Genomic DNA, 18267 nt, shown 5'->3' on the forward strand with positions numbered 1-18267 from the left:
TCTTCTGTGTATTCAAATTTCATTCTGTTTCTCTTCGCTTCGCGATTTCGACGAGCGACAAAAAAAAAGAAGATGAAAACCCAGTTATCGCTACCGTAATGCAGAAGCCGATTGTGATCCACCCGATGGTGCGTAAATTATCGACGGCGATGTTTTAATTCGCGATAATTGGCCCACCCTTGATGCAAAAAGACGGAAAGCGGAGTGAGAAAGACGTAAAGGAATGCAAGGAAAAATAACCATTGCATTTCATACTTTTTCTTTTTTTATATGGTAGAAGATTGAAGAAACCCATTGTTGATCTTCCATGTATTTTTTGGGATTTACCAAATCATAAGCTTGCCGAAATAAGACTGTATTCGTATACTAACACTGAAGCAGACTGCCCGAAAGTCCAGATGAGATTCAATTCTACGACCTTCGTTCTATAAGACCAGACGACAAAGCGCAAAGCCATAAAATGGACTAGATTTACATGAGTCAAAATGTGTTTTAGCTACATCTTTGCCAGTAATACAAAATAAAACAAGGTAAACAAATACAAATTCAAAAATTGAATCGGTTGAGTGTCATTAAATATTGTAAAGTTTGAAAAAATCGAGTGTTTTTTTATTTTTCTCCTAAGGCGATAGCCTTACCTTTTTTTGGCAAATTCAGCAAAATTTTATAAATTGATTTATTTTAATGCGAATTGGTAGAAATAAGTTTCTTTTCACTCAAATAATGCTTTAAATACGAAAAAGAATAAAAAATAATAAAAAACATCAAAAAATTTGAAAATTTCTTAAGGCTATAGGCTTAGCTTTTTTTGGAAAATTTAGCAAATTTTTATAAATTGATTTATTTTAATGCTAATTGGTAGAAATAAGTTTTTTTCACCCAAATAATGCTTTAAATAAAAAAAAGAATAAAAAACAAACAAACCTTGGACGAGAAAAGATAAACAACCTTGAAGTCGCGCCAGAATCGCAAAATTATTTTGGAAAATTGAGCTACTTTTGTCGCGTTTGCAATTGCTAAGCATGTAGTGACGGGCTGACAAGTCAACATGCTTTCTCGCTATGCTTAACTAACGATCAAACAAAAAAGCTAATTTGTCAAGTTAAAAAGCCTATTAGAGTTTGATAATCCCTATGTATATAACGTAAAACGTAGGTAAAGTTATATCATTTGGAAAATAAAATATATTACATTTATCTATAAAACTTTATTTTACTCAGCATTGCTGTTTCGTTAGAACAGGTTTCATCTAATATCTCATAAAATTTTCTTTGCCAACAATAAACGGATGATGGATCGCTTTCTAATATGAGTTTTCCTTCGATTATTTTCAGTTGATCGAGCTTCGTCACATACTTGGCTATTATCTCCAGTGCGATAATGTATAGTCAACCTGAGCCGGGAGGAAACTGCGCCATGTGTTTCTATCGCACACGAGTTTCAATCGATCCCAGGGGAAAAGCTTTAAATAATCATTCGCCCCATTGCGAATCGCGTTTGAGGAGTTTGTAGAGGGAACTCTACATATGTACATATATTGAACTGCGTTATTCGCTGATTGTATATAAGGAAAAATAAAAAAGCTCGATTTAAAAAATGTAGCAACAGGAGAAATATTTTTAACATCGTTTTAGAAAATAAATAATTGTTCATTATCGCAAAACCTCGTTCGGTATGGAATCCTTGTTGAATCCAGCTCAACACGAGTGTCCAAAAACATCCTAAGCATTTACCACGCATATAGCTCGCACGCTTCCGGTGGTCGTAAACCCACAGCCCAATAATGGACTCGTTAACAAATTAATTATCTCATCCTCGGACACTCCGATGAAAGAAAAATAGGGGAAAAAAATTCATTCATCCTTTTTTTCTCCTTCATTGCCGTGACGATAAAGTGGACATTTTGCCGCTAATTGTGGGACGTTTTTGGGATTCTGTATCTCGCAACGGAACGAAACCCTGGCAAAAAGGTGTACAATGACCACAAGCGTCATTGTTTCGCTACCGAAAAAAAAACACATAAGCGCCGCTACGGACAAGGACGGATCCGTAATGAAATGAAGCGAAAAAAGTATAATACACTAAATATACGCACCAACCCGGGCCACTTCCGGATGGATATTGGCCGGAGGGCGGACAGGCAGGTGGGCACATAAATTCAGTAGCCGAAAAAGCTGCTCACCTACCCACAGCATGGTCCTTTTTCACAGCGGGAAACAACTGTGTAAGATAATAAAGTCATAAAAATGCTTTTGTTCACACCTTATACGTAGGGCACCCCCGGGATAAAGCCAGGAAGTAACGCCTTCAAACGGTTCGTCCGGAAGAATGCTGGATCCTTTTTTTCCCGCTCGCTTTCTCTCGTTTCTGTTCCGTGTTGCCCTTTTGTTGATCGTGCGTTGACACCGCGGGATACGTGGGTTGACTTTGACCGCTCCTGTTGCTTGCATTCTGGGCGTGTGCAAAAGTGCAAGTCAGAGTTACTCGTGACGCCGTAACAGCTGTACCGTTGGTGTAAGCTGCGGAGGTAACGAGCTGTTAATTGAATCGAATCACGTCCCATTACGACTAGTGTTTGGCTCTGTTAGTTTATTGTTTAGTTCCCTTATGTGGTTTGTTGCGTTCCAAGGGAATGGTTTTATCGGTCCAGCTGGTCAGTAACGCTTTATTAAGTGTTGTATGTTGATATTTTGGCGCCTAATTGCGGTGTAATTGAAGATCATTTGGGCAATGAATGGAGTCTAATATTCCGATATAACTGCGTTAAATTTGATTTATGTTCAGCAAAAAATTACTTAACAATGGTTACAGCGTTAAATAACCTGTTGTTAAAGATTGTTTATTACAATTATTTATTGCAAACTTATCTTGAAGCGTCACACTGCTATTTATAGCTTCCGTTTGCAGCATGATTGAAGACGACAAATTACTTAACACAACGAAACTGCATACACGACACAACTGCTGCATTTATGATGTACGATAAACGGAAGGCGTCAATAAGCAATCCCCTCGAACGCCTTTTACCGAGTAAAGATTGTAATAAATTACACCGCGAAGGATCGTTTGCCATCATCAAAAGCCTTCTCTTTCGCCATCCCTGAAACGATCGCGACTATTTTTAAATTGCATCTAAAGTGCATTTGTTCCCCGTGCGCTTTAGCAGGAAATAAATAATATTGAATTACTTCACTAAAGACAGTGCGACACACAGTTATGAAACGGAATCCTTTCCTTTTGCGCAGGAAATTGTACACAAAACTTTGGTGGACCCCTTTCACATAGATCGATCTCCCTTTTTCTTAATTGCACGAGGTTTTGTTCCTATGGAGTGGGTAACGCTTTTCACTGTTCGTTTTAGACGAAAAAAAAATTGGAAAAGTTGGTTCTTTTTTCAAGATTTTATTTCACCACCAAAAAAGGGGGAGATCAACAACAATCTATTAGATACAAATTTGTCATCCAGTTGTTGATAGTTTGTCAACCCAGGCAGTGGGAATTGGGATCATAAAGTTGGGTGAATTGCATTAAAAGGTGTTACAAGGCGGTAGAGTGTTAATTGACTGCAATATTGTGTTCCATTTTTTTATGTGGATATATTTTTTCTGCTCTCTTTCTAGTTGAAACACACAAATTCGTCCGTGTGGTAAATGCTTGCAAGAGGAAATTCTTCTTAATTGAGCACAAATTTTGAGCACCGAAAAAGCGTTCTATTCCCCTTTTTTCCAGATCGCATAGGACTTTTAAAAAAAGGGGTCGGAAAAATAAATCGCTCCCCTTGGCTCCGTCAGGGTACTTTAGGAAATATCGTTCTGGGGAGGTGCCTTTTTTGATCGTCACTATACGAGACAAACATGTGTCAAAAACCACAACCCCTTTGCCCGTGTCATGGCTTTGTTGCTTCCTGTTCTGTTCTGGCCTCGGTGCACCCTACCGGTGCTTGAGTTCCGAGACCCAAAACCTTTAAACCGATGCTCCCTGTACCCTGTGTTGGGTGTGTTTTTCGCGCTCCCAACAACGGAGCTACTGGAAAATCGATACGTCAAAACTATGTACGAAATGGCACGGTGGTTCGTGTTTCCGTGGAGTGGTGCATGTTCTGAAGAACCTTTCCGAAAGCTACGGATTGATGAAACAATAATGGTCCCATCGTGTGCACTGTTGCAACAAACAATTGATGCGCGTATGACAGGTTATTGACAGTGAAGGATTAGTTTCTGATGTGCAGTTTAGGGTTTGGTGGATGCTGAACCGTTTACCGTGCTGGTAACAAGCGTTTTGAGTTTCGATGTTTTTCTTTGGAAATTTGTAAAGCAAGCACACACACACACACACAACAGGAAAACGTGAGCTTGGGAAAAAGAAGGATGCTGTGGAGAGGTTTATAAGGACATGCGAGTAATTGTGATTATGAATTTTAATGTCCATAAGAACTCCATAAGTCCATAAGAATAATATACCGTAATAGAGCCCGACTCGGAAGCAGAGTATCAATCGATGGCGGCGATCTCGAGGTGATAGAGGAGTTCTGCTACCTTGGTATGATCGTAACTTCGGACAACAACATAAGCAACGAAATCGGAAGGCGCAGGAGACTCCAGCAACACACGAAATATACGATGTATAGCACACTGATATGTCCGGAAGTCCTCTACGGATATCCTGACGGAGTGCAGATATCCTGACGGTTGGCAAAGGTGGAAAAATACGCTGGCTGGGGCACGTGATGAGGATGATGCCACCAGGAAGATGCTCTTCAGCGACCCGTTCCGCACGAGACGTAGAGGAGCACAGCAAGCACGTCGGCTGGATCAGGTGGAGTCGAACCTGTCTGATATCGGATGCAGTCGTGGATGGAGGATTGCAACCCTAAATCGAGTTTCCTGGAAACGGGTTGGGGACCTAACCATTTCTTCGCGACGTGCTCGGACTTGAGAAGAAGTACTATACTCTTACTCTTTTACTTCAAAAAACACATTCAAGGTTAGATTTGAACCCAGACGGAACGTGTCGTAGAGTTCTGTGTTACACGCTTTTACTATTTCAGCTGCTCAGACAACTTGCAATTCATCCCCATACATACACTTAACTTTAGAGCCAAAATTTATGGATAGTATTTCCAATACTGGTCCAATACTGGTCCATTACAAAGCATTATCGAATACCGCTTTATTTGCTGCTTATCACAACACATAAATATTGTTTTTAATGCTGGAGTAATGCTTCTTCAGTAAAAAATCCATCACTTAATCACATTAGCTACAGTAAGCTAAAATTTGGAAAAGTGCTGTAACGGAAAATACATTTGTCTTGGTTGTTTTGGGGGGAAAATTTTAAACCATTTCCATTTCAAACTTTGCCTTTCAAGTGAGTCCATAACGAAACCAGTTTACGGAAGAAAAACGTTTCCCTGCTGCGAGTATGGTGGTGTTATCGCTATTTAAAATACGATCACGATGTTTCGCTCAATGGTCTATCGGAATGGTAAATAAATAAACAGATTAGAGCCAACCTTGTTTGACAAACCATCATGCGATCCATCTCCTGGACACTTTCCTCCATTATGACGATCCTCATCCAAAACAAACCTCTCCCCCCAAAATGGTGAATTCCAAACCCGTGACTGTGAGTATGAGTGTATGTTTTTTTGCATCCCTCTAAACACCACATCAAATATCAAACGATTTTAGGGTGACGTGTTGTTATTTGGGAAATTTGTGTGTTTTTCCACCCTCAACCATCAGCTCCAAAAAAAAACCGCTGGCTCATTAAGGCGTTTTACATCTGTTTTTACAGCGCCTGTGATCGGGTGCGATCATGCCTAGAGGTTTGCGAGAGAGAAACATTGAATTGGAGGAAAAAAAACTTGAACGAAAGGCCATTAAAAATGTTTGAAAATATCTTAACGATAGTGGCTGGTCGGCTATGTTTTTTGTTATTTTTTTTTTTACTCCTCTTTAGTAATTTTAGTGCACATATGAAAGAGGCAGAAAAAGTACCACAAACACAGAAGCACGCCGGTGCAAAGGAAGGTTTTTAGTTTTTTTTTTCTGTGTGTCTTGAGTTCTTCTATCGGTGTTTGGGCGCTATTTTACCAGGCCCAAAATCCCCCGCACAAACGGTGTTCCACGCGATGGAAGCGGCTGTGATTTATGACTAACTCTGAAGATGAGTCCCAACCCTCTGGGGGTGATTTGAGTGCGGGATTATGATGGAAGCTTAAGTACACGCTGTGACGGTGGGTATTCGAACGTTTTGTTGCTTTTTTTCTGTCTTGTTCCTCATAAGCCATTTTGGGCGATTAGGTAGGCAAGGAAATTTGTTTTCTATTTTCTCTACTCTGAAAAAAAAACATAATAGCGTGGCATTTTCAGTGTTCGAAATAAGTCCACATACATTGATTTAAGTGACTTCATAAGATCGTATTAAACTTTTAAATTTAAACAAAAATAACCTAAACAAGTATGTTGAATAAATAACTGTGCCAATAGCCAGATATAAGACAATGAACCGGCTATAGATCGACATGGCAGACGACTCTGCCCGTAATTTATTCCCATTCTGCAACTCTTCTGCAGCTGCTTCCGTGGGCAAATATGAACAAAAAAAAGCATGACAAAACTGTAAAGAGGACAATCAACTCTTTAAAATCGACATCACAAAGCATTCTCGCCCCAAAAACCAAAACCAGACCAGACTCCAGTTTTTAGTGTATCAATTATTCAACCACTCATCAACTCATGGCGTCGTAGTCCGCTCCTTTGGTTGTGGGTTTTCGTTGGAGATGAACGAGTTCGACAAAGGGATGAGCATGATTGCGATGTACTAAGCGGATAGGACGGTGTACAGTTTTAATTTAACGTTATACTTTTCCGTAAAAGCTTTTAGTCATCACGGTCGGTTGTTGGTGGATTAGACCAGAGTTCATTGGCATTGGTTGGTCTTTTCCCATACTCCCTGATTTAAGGCCTTTTTTTTTAATTTTTGTAGAACATACAACACAGAATTCGTACCTCCGGAAAATTTGCATCTAGAACAGTTCTTCTAGAGTTTCTTTTTTACTACCTAATACAGATTTTGAACAAAGCTCACAACCAATGACATCCTCCTCTTGATCAAATAGAAACACGCGCAATTAACCGTAATGACTCCACGTCAACCGGTACCTGAGAGACAGGAGAAATATGAGTGATTGCAGACGGTTTAGTGCTGCATCGTGCTGCAGTGTTTTTTTTTCGCGTGCCTCTCGATATGAAGATGTCAACGTTAAGTTCTTCATGTGTCGTTCGCCCGCAGGAAAGCGATCGGCACTGTATCTTCGGTACGGGATGCCCCCACCGGCAAAGCAGAGGACAGCAAGTTGTCAGTCGTTTGTCTTGCTCATTAGTGGGCAAGATGAAAGGAAGTCCTGGAGTGATCGAACATTCCATTCGTCAGCTTCAGCTAACAAGTTTTTATTCCATCCATTATACTTGGGTTGGTGTTTTTTTTCTCTCTCCTCTTTTTTAGTGTGTTTCGATGACGTTTCCGTACACGTGAGTGCACAAACTGTCTTTCGTCTGTCTTGAAGTGCTAAAGTGAACCGTACATCAGGAAAAGAAAGCAAAAAAACACTGGAAAGATTCACAGCGCAACAGAAGAAAAAGAAGCTGGGTTTCTTCTTTCAATGGTGTGGTCATTTTTTGTTCTCTCCATTTCTTCCGTTAGCCATAACAAACAGGCCAATGATTAATTTATGTTGATTTTGCACCGTTTTCACACCGATCAAGGGTACCAGCCAGTGCCTTGACGATCGGCTGATGAGAAGCCGCGTACGAAACCGGCGTGAATTATGTGATGGACAAGGTGAATCCAGGTGGAATCTCCAATCCATCCATTCTCACCAGATCGCGCGAAGAAGGTACACCGGGGTCCGTCAGGCATCATCATCACAACAATTACGCCCGAAGCGCCTGGCGCGCGCGTTCATTCGCTCATATACACACACCCTTTGGTTGGATCATATGTGGTCGATCTTTACAATAGCCACAAAAAACACAAGCTGAAACATGTTTGATATATTGAAGGAGAAAAAAGACGCTCCATTGGTTAGGCATTATTCGTTTCGGACACCTTTCGTTATGCAAGGCGGAGGGTGTTTAGAATTCCATCGGGTTAGGGGATGCCCACGGCGAAAAGGGGTGATGCTGTGAACGATACATTAATTTTCGTTCGATCGCTGTTTGTTCGCCTTCTCAGCTGACCACGGCTTGAAGGAGGTGATTAGAACTGGGTCCATCCGTGGTGGCATCACAAGCCATGGAGCCGATCCGGCTGGTCGAAACGATCGCAAAACATTCCTTCCACAACATCCTACGGTTTTTGGGGGTGGGTGGAAAGGAGTTCGTTTGAGGGGTTTTTGTTTTGATTTTTCCACATGCTTCTCCCGCCCGGGGACATGCTGTGAATGTATGACGAACCGAAATGACTGATGCGTACGTGTGTGCAGGTTTTATGTTTGCGTTTGGAGTGGAATTTCCAACCGAACGGAGTGATTAGACAGACAAATACCGTCGAAGAAGCGCGATCTTGATCGATTTTGCCGCGCGCTAAGAAACTGGTTGGCCTTTGGAGGATTTTTCTCCTCAAATAAATCAATATCAGTTTGACGTACGAATGTGTCAGCTGGCAAATGGGTTGGATGAAGAGGAGTTTACGAGTGAACGATAAACAAAGGAAGTTTATGGTGATGAACCGTCGAAGGAGAGTGGTTGAAAATATGTTTGAAAATGTCGTTACAGAATAGGACTGACTTTGATTAACTGAGGACACAGTGTTCTTGGTGGCTTTTTTCTAAACCAGCGAAATACTATTTAAAGTATAAATTATTATAAATGGAGTAGCTCAAACGTGAGCTGGAATGATGTCCAAACGAGCTGTCAAACAACCTGATCACGAGCTGTAGCTCAGTAGCAGTTACATACGAATTCATTGTGGAGCATATTTTACCCTAATTTATTTCGTAATAGTGAAAAGAAACCTTATTGATATTATCAAATTAATAGAGAATGATCGATAATGTAAGTAGGATGAAGACTTCACCTCCATACCGTCCATATATGCTTTCAAAATATTTAAAAAAGACGGTTTAAACATATTTGATACGAAGTGAAGACACAAGGAGATCTCCTAATCGATGATAAAATACGAAAAAAGGATCAGCTGGCGGATGGGAATAACTGTTACCTCTTTCAATTATAAAACGGACCATTACTGGAAGATTTTAAATTAAACGACAAGGTTTAACATAAAACATTGTATAATATTTTAAACAAGACCTACCTGAAGCAATTTAATCTTGTTGATAATTAGTAAAGTTCAATCGATTTTTCCCAATGTTTCCCAACCCTTTTCCCATTATCAATTAAACTCGATCAGTGTGGTGCAAATTTGTGCCCCATAAAGGAAATTAAGTTCAACTTTCAACGGATCGTATAACTCGTTCGGAAATCGCTCCAAAACCTCCGAATTACGCATCCGACTAACCTGCACGACCTCCGGAAGCTGTTTATTATGGCATTACACACCAGCGGCCAGTGTATTGTGTTCGTGCGCTTATCACACTAATAGTATCCCGTCCATATGCAAAAAACCATTAAATCACTTTTATTGATATTCGATACCGTAATAGCTTTGGTTGGAGAGTATTTTTTACCCTCCAAAAAACTCTAATGCTTTGAAGGCAAAATGGTGTGTGTGCTGGTTAGTGGTGAAGAAAACTTTTTGAAAGTATGTATAAAAGCAAAACACACAACTCCCTTGCATTCCGGACGGGGACAGATTTAAGTGCTTGGTGATGGTAGTTAAGAAGATAGTGACCGTTCTGTGGCTGCAGTAAGCAAAAACATCGCCACCGAATGACAATTACTGTCATCGCTAACAGTCAACCGACGTTGAAAGGTTGGTTTTTCGCTCTGGGAATGTTTCCAATTAACCCTTGAGGAGAATTCAAACTGTCGCTAAAGTGTAGTGAGCAAACTCAAACAACAGTGAACGAGTAATAGCATTCACACGAGGGTTAAGATTACTTTACTTTAAATAATGACGGCACTCCTCTCGTTCAAATCACAGCACAACTTGCCTTAAATGCCTTAAAAGCCAAGAACTTCCTTTGGTAGCTCCGAATGGATTACATAAAACTGTCAACGGAGGCCTTAACCGCACGGAGCTGAAGAACAACACGTCACCGCTGTGTCTCGTGGGTTTGTGTGGTTTTGCATTTGCAATAGCTGCGATCTACCACCAGGCCTTTCCTCGATCACCTGGCACGCAACGGCAACCGCACACAGTCCGGGCAGGTGCGATAAAGCAACAATAAAAATATTAATTAATATGCAAAACAAAGTCGAGGCCGGGCCGGACATCGCCTGCCTGCGGTTTGCACTTTCGGAAGTCATCGAAAACCGATCCAATGTCGTCCGATCTCGCTGAGGGACACCGAATGTCTCCCGGTGGTCGTAAAGTATTGGAACTTATTCGAAAGTCGATACCGATCCATGTTCCGTACCGCTTTCGGAAGGAAACGACAAGAAGGAACCACCAGCCAGCCGTGTTCTGGCGGCGTGAGCGGCTTAAAACCCACTTCAATGGACGATCGAATGGAACAAATAGGAAGAAGAGTAGAAAAAACTCGTAAGCTTATAGCATTAAGAAGGGCAACAGCAGGCAACAGCACTCCATGTATCGAGTGACAGTTTTATGCGACATTTCGGGCAGCTTTCGAAGGCGCCGGAAGCCGTTAGCTAATGGTTTGGTTTGGCTGTCGATAAACACGGACGTTGGGACGTCGATCGTTTGACCTCGGCGCGTACCTGATAGTTTTAGTACGTGGGACTTCCCAAGCTGGATGCGTTCGGTTAAAACGTGGCGGAAATAGAATTAAAAAATGCTCGATTTTAGTTGCTTTTAACACGATTTTCAATATCGAATGATTTCCCTTTTTCCCAATCGATATTTGAAGATTTATTGTAGAGAAATGTTGAATGCTTTGTTGGAAACTTCTGCACGTGAGGCAACTCAAAAAGTGCCATCCCGTGTTTTGTGGTTCCATGTAGAATGAAAATTCAATTTCCTGTCCCTAACGTGCACAAGAGACCAGCACACACATATCGCAAAAAAAAGGTTCCCTCTCACGCCGTCAAACATCCTGCAACATCACGTGGCACAAAATCAAATAAATTGCCCACCCCTTGGGTGTGCATGTCACTTCAACTGCTGAGACGCCGCAAAACCCCGTATACGGTTAAAGACTGGCAAACTGCCACCGAACCGAAAAGTCGTTTTGTGTGATCTTTAAAATCTTAAGAAAACTTTTCCCCATTCCCCATTCGGCAACGTGCGTAGCTTTGATATCGAATCGTTTGATTCGTGGAGGGAAAGATACCAGAGCGCACGGTATTATTTATTCACCATTAACGACTGGTCACGCACGGGTGCAGGAGGACAGGACACAGCAGCAGACACGGTGGTTTTTGGTGGGTGTTCGTTTTGCGGGAGTGAAACACTGTCTTAATTACCGAAGCGATGACATCTTGCGATGAGTGTTTGATCAAGGCTGGCTGGAACCCGACCGGAAATGTAATGAAATAAACACCTCCACGGTGGATGAGTTTCTTGAGTGAGTGACAGTGGTAGGATAGGATAAATTGATAGCGCTCTGTCAAGAAGCGTCTTACGATTGTTAGGGAAGTTACAAGATACTTGGTTTAAAGTGCTCGTAAAACATGCATAAGAAGTAATTATGGGCATTTAAAGGGTTGTTTTAGTCGATCGTTTTAATCATTATTTGTACTATGTCGACTATGTCAACTGAGAAGAACAATGGAGATGCCTGAAGAAATTAAATGAATCTATTCTTCAATCTATTCAAAACGACTGAGTTTTTTTTAACAATGTTTTATCTTTTAACTAATAAACTAGAATCCAACCTTCTAGCCTTCTTTCGTTTGACGCAAATCGGGCTCTAAAATGGACGTACCAATCGCTTCAAGATGTCACAAACAAACGAATTAAACGAACGAATAAATAAATAACATTGTTTTGCTGCTCCAGAAAACCCAACGGACAGATGGAACACTTTAATCTAGCGCAACTCACCGACAACATTACCGTACCCGGCGGGGGCACACAGAAGGCAATAAATAGACCCAGAATCCGTAGTCCCGCGATCAATGTATAACGGACCGCCAAGCACGATCCGGTCGAAAAAACGATCGCGGATCGTCAACCAACCAACCAGCCGTGTGTTGAGATTGATAACGAAAACGAACGAACGCAATATGTTGACGATGGCACGCTCCCGAGACGTGATGTTGCTGTAAGACACGAATCATACACAACTGTATCATTGCTGTGTGTTGTTTGGTTGATTTTTCTCTCGTTCCTATTTTCTTCCTTAATAGGTTTTGTGCCATTCTGTTGGGATGTCATCAGGTGTGTTATGGACGAGCAGTACCACATCATCGTCGGCGCGGTACAGGTGTTGGACGGTTGCAGAATGCAACACTCACTAACGCCACTCTATCTACGGTAGCGCAGCTAGGTGGAGAGCTATCTCTGGAGGGCTGTGAAATTGAGAACTTTGGTCCGACACTGTTCGGACTGTTGAAGCGGACAGACTGTTTGACGCTACGAGGTGGATTCATTCCCACCGTAACGTTTCGTTCACATGCACTCGATACATTCGTAATCGATGCGACGGGTTTGCAGATGTTTACCGTAGAGCCTACCGAGGTACCTTACGCTAAGCTGAGAATTCTTCAAATTACACGCACGAAGCTGAAACAGCTTACACCTGATTTGTCACTGTTTGTCGGTCTCAAGCGATTAGATCTCTCCCAGAACCAACTAACCTACGTCGATCTGGACATGCTGGGATCTATGCAACGCCTACGAGATCTCGACCTGTCCGTTAATCGGATTGTCCGATTGGATGCTTCGCCCGAGCTGCAACTGCCGGGCCTCCGCAACCTCTGGGTCAGCTACAACCGATTGCGCTCGTTCGGGGGTTTCCCGGGTGCGTTCCCGTCACTTGACACCGTACGATTGATAGGCAATGTGTGGCACTGTTCATGGGTGGATCGAGCGCGGGCCAACATCATACGTCACGGGATCACGGCATTCGGTGCTGATTACGATTGTCCCGGTGAGCGACAGGGTGGACTTTGCTGCTACGATGACGCGCTTGATGAGGAAGAAGTGCAGACGACGCCCGGGACGCAATTGGATGGGATGACCACGATCGACACGCAACCGGCAAACGATGATGATCTCACACTGCGGGAAACGAATCGAAGCATGGTACCGATAGGCGTACGGTACGGTGATGTGGAGATCTTTTTGTGAGCGATCGCGTTGCTATGGTAATTGTTGAGTAAATACAATGTCAATATTGTTGATCAACGTACGGCATAGTTCCAATATTTGAAGATTCGCTATCTACCATCATCAGTTAAATGGAAGGGATTATAGGAGAGATACCGGCACATTTAGACCATCACATTTGCCTCTTAAAGGGTCATTAGGCTTTTATGAGAATAACAATAATGAAACAAATAAGCCCCCCACCCGGACCAATACGATCGAGATAAAGCGTAATGAAAAATGGATTAATTTCAATAAAAGGAAACCTCACGATGGTCGCACAGAGCACAGCGCTACCAAATCTGAATGTCTGTTAGTGAAAGAACCAAACCAATCGCATGGCATAATCAGCTCAAACCGGGCAGGCTGGGTCCACCTAAACCGTATGCTGCAGCACCATCTCATGGGGTGAAGCTAGAATAAATAACGCAACAAATAAAACAGAGCTGATTGCTCGATTTCGTCGCTGTGGGTTCACAACGCCACAATCAAAGCCAGCATAAGTTTGGCCTGTTTGAGAATCAATTGGGAAATTATTCGAACGGGGTAAATAATAATGGTGAACCGCCGGGTTTTGTCGCACACGATTCTCCAGGAGGTCAAATTTGTCACGGCACAAACCGATCAGACCCGCAGCAGCAGCAGCAACATCATCACCAAAAAAAACGACGGTACATTATCGGGTTTGATTGGGACGCGCGAACCGGCACGGGAATCACTCACATTCCTAGGCTCCGAATTTAATTAAGCCGTCTTTTATACAGACGTTCGGCATTGGGGCACTGTTTGTGCTTGCTAGAAGTGAGGTGCAGAATTCTTAGTTCTCACAGCAAACGCAAAATGTGAAAGAAGTTACATTTTTCCCTTTTTTTAAACAAACAGTAAAAACTTGGCTGAAACTGAAACTGCAGATATGTTTTCTTTTTTCAGGCTGTACGACAACTTTGACTTGCCATCGTCATGATGGCATCCTTTCCATTACTGAAATGAGTTCGGACACGAGGCAGCTTTTGACCAGTCGTCGAATAACTCTTATTACTAATCAACACAGAAAAAAACCTCCGAAACGAAAAACTGCAAACAAAATGGTGGCCGAAAGGTGGGGCCACATTAGCAGAACTCATCATTGCATGCAAAAGCGAATGGCAGAGACTTTTCTTCGTAATTATCTCCGAAAAAGGACCTGCTAGACGCTATAGAAGAGTCATAAAAAGAAGATATTTGGGTTGGATGATTTCTTTCTTTTTGTAAACAAACATAAAAAAGATAACCAAACACATAAAAACAGATCTTCCAGCAAAAAAAAGAGAGAAAAGTTTCAAGTAGAGACTTCAATCTGCGTGGAAAAGTTCTGGTTTGTCAACTTGTGGCGGAAAATAGTTTCAACCTCAGGGAACTTCAGACATCGTAATTAAACCGCAAACAAACTGGAAGAAGAATGATTTATTTGATGAGATATTTCTGACGCGTAGAAAAGAAGCTTTGAAAAGTTTGTCAAGTACGAATTTATTGGAGAACGCGACGTCGAGAAGGACTTTCTTAATCATTTGTATACGTAAGAAATATTATTTCCAGTTTGAGAACATTTAGAATTGCACCAAAACTTTGAAACGGAGCAAATGGAAAAAGATTTCCATCCATAGCCGACATGTTTTACGAGTTCTGTGAAATAGCTGTCTATGACCTTTTGCATATACAACGTGGTACTGTATCTTGAGTGGGGTAAGCAGTTAGCAAAGAACAATCGTCACTTGGAGTTGGAATTTACACTTTATTCCCACGAACTGCAAAACGGCAATGTTCCAAGATCCGCTTACCGGACACGGATGAAAATGAAGAATAATCTACATCTTTTGGAAAGATTTAATTTATTTACCGAAAATAAATGTCCCATGCTATTGTATTTTTCGCTCGCTAGGAAGAATTTGGTGCACCGAATGTGTGCACTTTTATGTTACGGTTACAGTTATCGAATGCGGTCCCCTTTTTACAAACGTTGCTATCCTTTTTCCTTCGCGACCCAATTCAGCTGTCCGGTCCATGAGGTGGTGAATAGATTTGAATATTCGTCCCTTCCGTCGTGGAAAAATAAACCCGTGCAAGAAAATAGGCAAATCGAAGAAAAAATCGATCGAAACAATTGTCAACGTGCGACGTAAGATTGAAGTCCGGGACCATTCCCGGAGCAGAAAGTGTGATGTAGCTACAAGCGAAAGGTCACCTCAATAAATCTCCGTACGAGGGTTTCCTGGTGTGCTGTGCTCCCTCCTCTCTCTCTCTCTCACCCTTCATCCCTGCAATTCTTTTCCCAAACAAGGACATTGTCCTTCATCTGAAATCTCAAAAATCAAGCCCTTACAACAACCCTCACGACAACAATAGAAGAAACAAAATTGGACAGAACAGGAGCATTCACCATTGGCAACAGGAAAGTGAGAAAATGTAAATGGTAAGTTCGTATTTAAATTTTCCCAATTCCCGAAACCGATCGGAACTGATCGGGAAAACATGGGTGTCCGTGGAAATTATGCATCGCTATTGTTGAGTTAAGGCACATATTCTCACCGTGCATTTGTATCCTTCATACACGCGATAATCTAATTCCGATCGCATTAACGCTCAACGCAGCTACGAGGACAAGGAAGGCAAATATGTTGCCCAGCTGGAAGAAGGGTAGCCAACCGTGAATTAGAATGACCTTTGCCACTCTCCTGGCTCTGGCGGCACTGCTGTAAGGGGGAAACATTATAACGACACAGGAAGTGAGGTTTCGTGCAAAATTTTGAATTGCTATTTGCGAAACAGAAAAGAATGTTACCATTCGCCACAACGGAAGCAACATCATATGCGAAATTTGCCTGCCCGAACGTACGTACGGCCACAACACGCAAGTTCGCAAATCTGCTGCGGCACGGTGAAATGAACACGACATTTCCACTAAGTTTATGAACCGTGCAAATAATCATGGCGATAAATTTTTACCGTACTAGCGCGCACTATGGAATGTAGGCGAAGAATATCCTTTTTACGTATTATAAAAAAAAATCGTTAGAGGAAAATTTTCTTTAAATCAAGGCATGATGGGATGTCCTTATTATGATTTTATTTAAAACAATATTTAAAAAAAAAGGATTTATTTTAGACTCCTTCATGCAAGCACACTATGTCTCAATTTTGAGATCAAGTACCGTCCGGATAACCCCTTTTCATAATGCAACAACTTCATCTTCCTAGCAAAAGGGCCATAAAACGTCAAGAGAGCAACACACCATTTCAACCGATCGATTTCGGAAGTGCCAACACTCCTTTCACTTTTCACTTTAGCTGCCTTTGGCAACAACAAGCAAAAACTGTTTCCCCGTTTGTTTCCAGCATCCCAAATAGAGGGGTGCATAAAAATAGGAAACATTTATTTGACATAAAAATCAAATTTAATAATATTTATTGATCTGATTCCGGCCGACTAGCACTACTTACGTGCGGTTTTTTTTTTACTCTTTAAATTCCCCGTAAAATGTACAGTGTGTGTGCGTAAATCGTGAAGGTAAAGAACACTTGCTCGCTATGACTTCTTTAGAATGGATTTGTTAAGCCACCAATACGCAACAATACGGCACACAAAAAGAAAGAAGGGAACCTTAAAGAAATTTCTCCACCGCAAACCATAAGCGGTTGATTCACTCTCCTCTAAGCAACCCAAACCCCTTTCGTGTGCTGGAAGGGATGCTGGCTGCTGTGCGGATATGCTTCACCCTATGGAACATTTTTTTCATGCTAAGCAAAAAATGAAGCATTTGATTCTCTTACTTTCACCCTTGACTTCAAAAAACCCATCGTATTCTGTATTCGGAAAAGAAAGTATTGAATGGGCGCTCAGTATTGATCCTAACTATTGCTGCCGAAGATGAAGAAACTTTCCTTTTACACCCGGAAAAACTCACTCCTTGCTTGGCGTAATCGGCCGTATAAACGATAGGTGACGGTGTGTTAGGAGTGAGAAGAAGGAAAACCTCCGGAAGCCCGACCAAGGCACGGAAGAGTTTACCGAATGACGGACGCTCTTGCGAGCTGTAATCCAGCCGTAACGACACGGGATTACGCCCCGGTTAAAGGACTTACAAGCGGGATCATGAGACACAATCCAATGAAAAAGGGGTCCAACCATCTCAAACAGTACAAAACCCAAAAAGAAACAACGGGTGATGTGGTTACGGTTCAGTTACCCGATCGACCACGACGATGATGATGATGAGGCCACACTGTTTGCTGACAAGCAGAGAGACAACAAAAAGCGAAATATGTTTGATGTTTAGGGTGGTTGTGGTGGAGGTGGTGGTGGTGGTGTTGTAACAGGATAAAATCGCACATTTCCACACCCAAAATGAAGAGTTTGAGAAGTGACTTATCTCGGGGTAAAGCTGATTGGCAAGTCATTAGGAAATGAGACGAGACAACTCCCTATGTTGAAGGGTGTGTGCGAGTTTTTACTTTGACGTTGATAAATTTATCAAATTTGTCCACCATCAAAGTGTAAAGATTGTGACGGAATTGCATAAATCACTATCGTGTTCTATCGTGGCTTTGGGTTACATTTGAGAAATAATTATTAATTCTTAGTGCTAAAGAGAAGTTTTTGGTTTCTAATAAGTGAGAAATTTGAAACATTTCCGCCTAAAAGATGTTGCTTCTACATAAAGTAAGACAGTTTCCGTTACAATCATTTTCTTTCCCACCATTTTTGCTCGGATTTTACCTCCAAAACAATAAGCATCCAATTATGTACGGGACATAAATATTAAAATTGGCAATGGAAAAGATTTCTTTAAAAAAAACGAGTCAGTTTCCATCATCCTGCTATCCCAAAAT

General features: G+C 41.7%; 1 protein-coding gene across 1 annotated transcript; it reads left to right on the forward strand.

Moving 5' to 3' along the window:
* The first annotated feature begins 12140 nt into the window (after window positions 1–12140).
* LOC125765097 (insulin-like growth factor-binding protein complex acid labile subunit) lies at window positions 12141–14234 on the forward strand. Its single transcript, XM_049429972.1, has 2 exons — window positions 12141–12355; window positions 12441–14234. Exons 1-2 carry the CDS (start codon window positions 12210–12212, stop codon window positions 13381–13383), a joined length of 1089 nt encoding a protein of 362 aa, XP_049285929.1. The 5' UTR covers window positions 12141–12209; the 3' UTR covers window positions 13384–14234.
* The last annotated feature ends 4033 nt before the right edge of the window (window positions 14235–18267 follow it).

This window comes from Anopheles funestus, chromosome 2RL (genome assembly GCF_943734845.2).
Source record: "Anopheles funestus chromosome 2RL, idAnoFuneDA-416_04, whole genome shotgun sequence".
NCBI classification, from domain to species: Eukaryota; Metazoa; Arthropoda; class Insecta; order Diptera; family Culicidae; genus Anopheles; species Anopheles funestus.